Source organism: Oryzias melastigma, linkage group LG13 (assembly GCF_002922805.2).
Source record: "Oryzias melastigma strain HK-1 linkage group LG13, ASM292280v2, whole genome shotgun sequence".
Taxonomy (NCBI): domain Eukaryota; kingdom Metazoa; phylum Chordata; class Actinopteri; order Beloniformes; family Adrianichthyidae; genus Oryzias; species Oryzias melastigma.
This window is the reverse complement of record NC_050524.1, coordinates 27960023-27967539: the sequence shown is the minus strand read 5'-3', so window position 1 is coordinate 27967539 and position 7517 is coordinate 27960023. Positions and strand designations below refer to the sequence as shown.

Below are 7517 nucleotides of genomic sequence, written 5' to 3'. Positions count from 1 at the left end.
AGCAAACTTACTAAACAATAAGTATAAAATGTTTTGCAAAACACAAAAGTGACTATGCCAACACTAGCTGCTACATTTTAGAACAATAAAATTCAAATAAATTGAGGACAAGGGTTTTATTTGAAGCCTGGTAGATATTGAAAATGACAATGTCTCATTGGTCAGCCTCAAAGACAGACATCCGGCCACGGCGTTATAAATCTGTTATAAATCACCATGGGTAATAAAATATTAACATCCTTCCAAATATTTAGAATGTTAAAATAGAGTAAAGAAAAAAGTCCTTCCAGACGGCTTTAATGGCAGCTCCACAAGAAGAGAAGAGTAAACAGAAAAGCAGATTTTACCAGCCCAGCTTTAAGACATCAATTAGCAATAATAAAACAACTAGCAAGACTTCACTCTTTTCTCTCCCAACACCTCAATTAAACCTTAAAATCTCTAATACTAAGAAAAAAAAAGTAAATTCTACAACCAATCTGTACTAGCCCTCCGTCTATGTTTTTCTGCTTCAGCAGGCAAGTTTTTTTTCCTTTCATTGAATATTTCTACAGAACCCTCACTGTGAGCTCTATAAAATACACTTTACGTTTTAACTCATCCCACAATGACACATCTTTCCAAAGGTTTGTTCTGAAAATAACCTAAGGAATTAGAAGCTACTAGTTTCTGTCTTCATCCAACTGACCAGAAGCAGTTCCACTGGCTGCCAGAGTCACTGACGTCTCTCCACCAGGAACACACACCGTTTCCTGTTGTAGTTTTGCTTTTATGTATGATTTCTCTGCATTTGCAATCAACTTGATAATGCCCTCATTTCTTTCCATTCCAATGTATCCACTTATAGACGACACTTGTAGACAAATAGATCCCGGTACGTCTTCGATTTCCTCGTCCGAGCTGGTATCTGGCTCAAAACTGTCTAGCTCTGATAATGTCGGCCATTTTTGTTAATATTAGGTTGGGGTTGTATTCTTGTGAGAGGTTGTAAGCTAGCTAGCTGTCACTTTCAGCTAGCTTACAGCTAGCTGTAAGATAGTTAGCTACTAGCTCGCTGTAAACAAATGGGTGATGTGAAATGGGGGTGGGCTTGCTCTGTACCAACAGCCCCGCCCACAACTCAGAGATAAATTTCTAATGAACAACTGCCACTCTGCAGAAACCAAGTCCAAGAAAAATACTTTTTATTTCATACTCCAATAACTGCATCATCATAATTATAAAACTACTGTGAACTCTTTGAATATAGATCAGAATATGATTGAATTGGGACTTTAAATTATTGGGACATTACTATTTTTACTCTGCCCCTTATCTTTTCTATCTTTTTCTCTCTAACCCTCCCATGTCATCCTCTGACTTAGTGTCACCTTCCTGTTTTTTAATTTCATCTACAATCAGATTTCTCTTATCAGCTGCAGATGCTCTGGTCTGTGACTGCTGATATGGATTTAAACCAAATCCACAGAATCCATGCTGCACTACTCTAAGAACGTCCATGTCCTCAGTTCTGGCTCCTCCGGCTTGCACTTCTTTCTGTATGAGCTCTGTTCACCCCAACTGTACCACTGGATTATGATACGGTCACCTTCAGTTTGGTCTTGACACATAAAGTCCTGTGTAGGCTCCCTATCAGGAATCTATTCTTTCTTGTGTGAGGCATGAGACAGAGAAAACTCAACAGTGTTTAAAGTTCCATTCCAAACATCTATTCATCTATTGTAAAAGTGTTTCCAGTGGTCTTTTAAGTGTGATGATGCTGTTTTTAGGCTCAAATAAACTGTTATTTTCTAGGACATAGTTTCTGCAGAGTGACAGAACAATATGGAAGCTATGCAGCCGTGAAGTTTATGGACATATTTGTCTTCAAGTAGATTCATCAGAAAGGAGCAGAGTTGCCGAGAGCTTTTTCAAACAGTACTTTTTTTATCTGCTCCTGATTCACAATGATCTGAATAAAGAAATACTCAAGAATGCATTGAATTCTCCAATAAATGTCCTCCATCAAGACAAAATGCTACAAGAACATATTAAAAATCAAAAACACAACTTTCATTGGAGTGAGACTTTAAGACAATCAAAACCAACATTCTCTGTGTCTGTACCCACACCTCCAGCCCTATAAACACAAGTTGCTAATCAGCAAGCAACAATTTAGTTTTTAAACTTTAAATTTTCACATCACACACTGAACATTTATGAGCCGACTCCTGTGTCTGGTCATCAGAGAAAACGTCCCAAGTGAGTGGCAGCATGGTTGCCTCATTGTCTGGGCTAGGAAGTAGTTTTCTATGGCTTCTTAAGGGGTAAACCAGTTTAAAGCTGTTAGTTTGTTGACCCAGTTCATGATGTGATTACTTTGCAGTTATCTTAAATTGCTGACTTGAGGTTCTGTTTTTTTTTCTTTTTTTATCTTGTGAGTTTTCCTGTTGTCTCCTTTTCACATTCTGTTGTGCTCCCTTTTCTTATGTTAAGCCCACATGTCTTTTGGTGTTTTTGTGGCATTTTTCTCATTATGGAAGACATAAATAAAGAAAATTAAGCTTAAGATTGTGTTCCTGTGTATTTCTTTATAATGATTATTGTGAATCAAGAAATGTTGTTGGAAAAAGCTTGTAGGCGTGACATGGAAGCTATTATGGCAAGCTTAGAGCCCCCTGTTCTTCTCCATTCCGATACCAGTACCTGCAGACATATAGATCCATGGACGTCTTTGTTTTCCTCGTCCGAACTGGTATCAGCTGGATACCTCCAATATTACTCACCATTTTTGCTGCACCGGTAATGTTAGGTCAGAGGATGTGAGGGTTAGATAATCGTAGGCCTTTATCTCTTTTCTTGTTGTGCTTTGTTTTTTGGACAAACCAATGCTTTTATCCTTTTGTGTGAGGTGAAGTTGCTGTGTTCATGTTGTGTTTCTCCATGGTTCTTTGTATTGAGATATTCTCAGGATCTATAGAACAGTTATATTGTCTTTGTAGCTGTTCTCCACCTTATTCTTGGGTTTCATGTATTTTCTTTGGTTCTTATTTCTTAATTTTCCCCATTTTGTTAAACTTTATTCATAACCCATCTTTGGTTCTGGTAGCGTTCTGGTGCGTGATGGATGTGTCCCCTTCATCCATGAAGATACTGGTCTGTTCTGACAGTGGCATGCTCTGATGACCATACAGTACCTGGTCTCAGGCTATGTTCAATTTCACTCACTACTCCCTGGTTAGAGCTCTATGTAGGGCCTTTACCATTGTATGAATCTATAATTCCCAAATCCAGTGCCCTTGAAATTTCCCAGAAGTCTCTGTGAAAAACCACTGTGAATCTATGCTCACTTGATTGGAAAATAGAGACCACAATGCATTGTGCTTGACTGCTATTTGAAATATGGCAAAAAGTGTGTCCATACTGTATCAAAATCCATGGAAATCGTTGTGGTCTTGACTGTCTTTTGGGGATTAGGGAGTAGTGAGTGAATTCTGACGTAAAGTTTTAGTCTGTGAGTTTCCTATAAACTGTTATTATTCACCTGGTGTGTTCTTTGTGTTGGACCTTCATGTCCAGAAGGATTATTATGTTTTTGTGTCTTCGTCGCGGCTGAACTGAATGTTTTGCAGTCCAAAGTGTGGAGATGATCAATACGTTTTCTTGTGGGTCCTATGCTTATTTTCATTGGGTTGGTGTTATTTTTAAGCTGAAATAAGTCTCTTTAGTTCCTTCCATTTGTCTGACAAACAGGAAAAACATTCTATAAACACAGACGACAAAAAAAACTCGTTTTTACCTCAAAGCCAGAGCATTACGATGCAGTTGAATTATTAAACAAAGTCCTACTTGTCAGTGTTACCTACTAAACATGCTTTGATAATGACCACGTGTTGACAGGTATGAGCTTCGTGCCAACGACTAAAGTGTGACTTTGTTCAGGATACCTGCAGGATACAGCTGGTGATGTCAGAGGCTATCTTGGCATGCGGCGTGTCCTCTGTGTTTTCTCCTTGAGGGGTGAGGTTATGCTCCAGACACGACTCCCACAGTCCCACCAGAGCGGTGCTGTGTCGCTCCACGGAGCCCGTCTCCCGGATGGCTGTCGTGATGCGCGTTATGCAAATCTCCACCACAGCTTGGTCATTGTCGTTGGTCAGGTAGTCCTGTCAGCACACAGACAGCAAAAGGATGCAAACTTAAGGACACAATGACAATGTAGGGATAAATCATAATATATATGCAGAAAAAACATACATTATTCATCAATACTGTAGTTTACTTTGCATGAATTATTTTCAAGTTTGTATCAGCTGTGGCAAGTGAAATATGCATGCTGACCGGTGAGCAGGAGATGGTCTTGATCTGGTCCAGAGCTTGAGACAGGAAGTCCTCGATCTCGGAGTCCTCCAGAGAGAACAGATCTCCTGCTCGGGACAGATCCCTCTGGCTCAGCACCTGGCTGAACAGCTGGTGCATCCTGATCCAGGTTCAGAGTCCTCTCCGTCAAGCTGATGGCGACTCATTTAAGGTCCCTCTGGGGAGATCAGACACTTCCTGAACAGTTTAATCACAAAAAAAATAATAATAATAGTTACAGTTGCACGTTCTTAATGCAAATAATTTAAAAATTGGTCATGTTTTCAATATAAATGCAGAAGGGCCATAACATCAAATATGTGCAATTTTAGACATAGAATTCTGAGATAAATCCAAAAAGGATACTTTAGTTTTTTCTTTTATTTTCTTGCCACAAAACCACAAAAAGTCAAATATCAGATAGCCTGGATGTGAAAGCTTAGTGCATTCTAGGAGAATGTCTGTGGAAGTCATTTAACAGCAGCTTCAAGAAAGAGAAATAAAACATGAAGCAGAAGCAAATTCTACAGAATTTTAAATCAAACTGTATAATTGTTGATTGGTGCAGTAGGAAAATGTAATTTTGTACTATAAAAATACCCCGGAAAAAAAAATAAACACCCTAGTTTTACACCTTAGTCTTAAAAAGAAACCAAATATAAGTAAAAATTTAAAGAGCCACTACCATGCAAAATCAACTTTTTGAGCTTTAAGCGTATTATAATGTTCATTCCTCAATATAAAAATACCCAAAACAGTATTTTTTTACGTTCATGCATTTCTGAGGGTGTATTCAGACTGTAAATGTCCGTTGGTCCGGACAGAGTCTGCTTATTTGTTCCGGATTGAGCCCTGAACCTTGCGTTTGTATTCAGACCGGCGTTTCCCAGAGATTTCTGTTTTGGACCAAGCCTTATAAACAACACCACGTCACTAAAGATCTCTTCAGTCATTGGCCAGAAATTGAAAAAAATGATGGATACGCTGGGGTCTGCAAATGCTTGCCAGGATTTGAACTTTTCAGCATCTTTTTGAGCGTCTGTATGAAGGCCAGGTTCAGCACTTTTTACTCCATGACGGTTACTGGGGATGCTACAGCTACAGCTACAGGTACACACGCTAAGTGTTCGTGACATGTAGATTGTTGGTAGAATCAATATGGATCACGTTAAAAGTTGTTTTATTGAGCATGAATTCATTATTTCAATGAGTTTCCGTGTCTCATCGTTGTGGTGTTTTGACATTGTTTTTAACAGAATTCTGTTGTAATGAGCTTTTAAGATGATGTCACAGCAGCACCCCGCGCACATATCGAGACATAAAAAAGTGAGTTATACATGTTTTAGTGGTGTTAAAAATAAACGTTCTAACACGTAAACACATGGACAAATTATTTCATTTTGGCTAACATGACAATCAAAGCTTTACATTTGTCCGCAGCTCACTGATCCCCTCATTTCTAACGTGTTTTCATCACGTGACCGTCAGCTAAGGTGGCCATTTTGGTTCAGCTGTTCCACTCTCGATTCTTTTCGTATTCAGCCTGAGGAATCTCAGAGAGAACCAAAGTTCAGTCCGATTGAAAATGAACAGAGACCACCTCAATAGATGGGTTCGAAAGCGGTTCCTGGTCCCAGATCAGAGTTAGTTTGTGCATATTCAGACTGAAACGTTGTTCCGCATTATCAGGATAAACAAACTCTAGTTCACTTTAAGAAAACCAAATGTGTCCAGTCTGAATACACTCTGAGTACTCCGCTAAAAAGTTTAATTCTGAGCACCATCTCTTCCCAATACACAAAAACGAGTGGGTTCTCACGAGGTGACATCACAAAGAGAGAACACCCCGTTTCTGCACTGCCGCCCACAGGTCAACACAAACACCAAATTTCTCTGCTGACCTAGCGGTGATCGGCTGCTAGCTTTGCCGCTCAGCTAGCTAGCCAGTAGCCCAGACCGTCGCTGCGACCAGTTTAGCAATGGCATAGGCTACTAAAGACAGATATACGGTATGCAAATCTGTTTTGGTAAAAGTTCGGATGTTGTTTGTTTTCTTGGATGAAACGCAGACAGAATGCCGATGAATGCGGTACCTCAGAGATCGAGGCGTCTTACGTCCAGGTAGGAAAAAAACGTGTGAAAATAACTCATATTTCATGAATAATTTGTTCTTTTGCATCCCAAAGGTAATATATGATTATATAGATTGAATATAGTTTTCTCTGAAAGGCTTAAGAAAAGCATGGTTTAGGCCCCTTAACCCAAAATTAAGCAAATTTCCATTTTTTAAGCTTTAGAATGTCTAACTGTAATTTAGTATGTAAGCTTAAAACACAATGATAAGGAAAAAGTATAATAGGTGGGTTCAAACTTCTCTTCCTACGTAACAAATGCAACTCAAATTAAGGATTGAAGTAAAGACAGGCATGATATTAGTTTTCTAAAGTAGATACAGCCTTAAATTCTAAACATCATTCTCACTACGTCTCCAGATGTATAATAAATGAGTATTTTGGGACTGAAAGTCATCAAAAATAGCAGAAACTAATTTATATTCTTAGCTCTACTCTTGGCGATTTCTTCCAACAGTTTGCAGTGTAAGTTAATGTGTGGTGACAAGATCTAAATGAACTATTGATTTTGTGTCACAAAACCACAGACCTACGAAAATACACACATTCACCTCCATGGGAGAGAGTTTTTTTTTTAAAGCAAACTGTCATTTTCCATTTGATAAACATTCATTATCGCACACAATTTTATGAGACCATTATATCATTAATAAAAAAAAGAGCAAACAGTAATTTATCCTTAAGGTCAATGAAAAGATGTAAAGTTCATAAATTGCATGGCATTACGTCAAACATTTACTTACGTCAGCCTTAATTAAATACTACATTGTTGACAGTAAATTGGGTATCAGAGAGTAGGATTCTCTGATACAAGCAACGTATGCAATTTAATGTACAAATTGCCCTTTTTTGGTTTGTTCTCTTTGAAGAATGCAGCCATACTGCAACCTCTGTGATCATTTGGGATCACAGCCCGACTTCTACCAGACATTGGCAGCTTAATACATTTAACTGTGTCATTGTGTGTTTTCCTGTACACACTGTTCTCTCCTCCTCCTCATAGTTTTTCCCAAAAATCCACACTGAAAAAAAAAACAAACCCAGAGG

General features: G+C 38.6%; 1 protein-coding gene across 1 annotated transcript in view; it reads right to left on the bottom strand.

Moving 5' to 3' along the window:
- Nucleotides 1-3926: 3926 nt before the first annotated feature.
- Nucleotides 3927-7517, bottom strand: part of LOC112149468 (ventricular zone-expressed PH domain-containing protein) — a gene marked incomplete at its 3' end in the record, with an annotated part of 11312 nt that continues 7721 nt past the window's right edge. Inside the window, 2 exon segments of the mRNA XM_036215033.1 lie at nucleotides 3927-4145; nucleotides 4321-4516. Of these exon segments, the coding sequence (XP_036070926.1) occupies nucleotides 3927-4145; nucleotides 4321-4458 (357 nt within the window).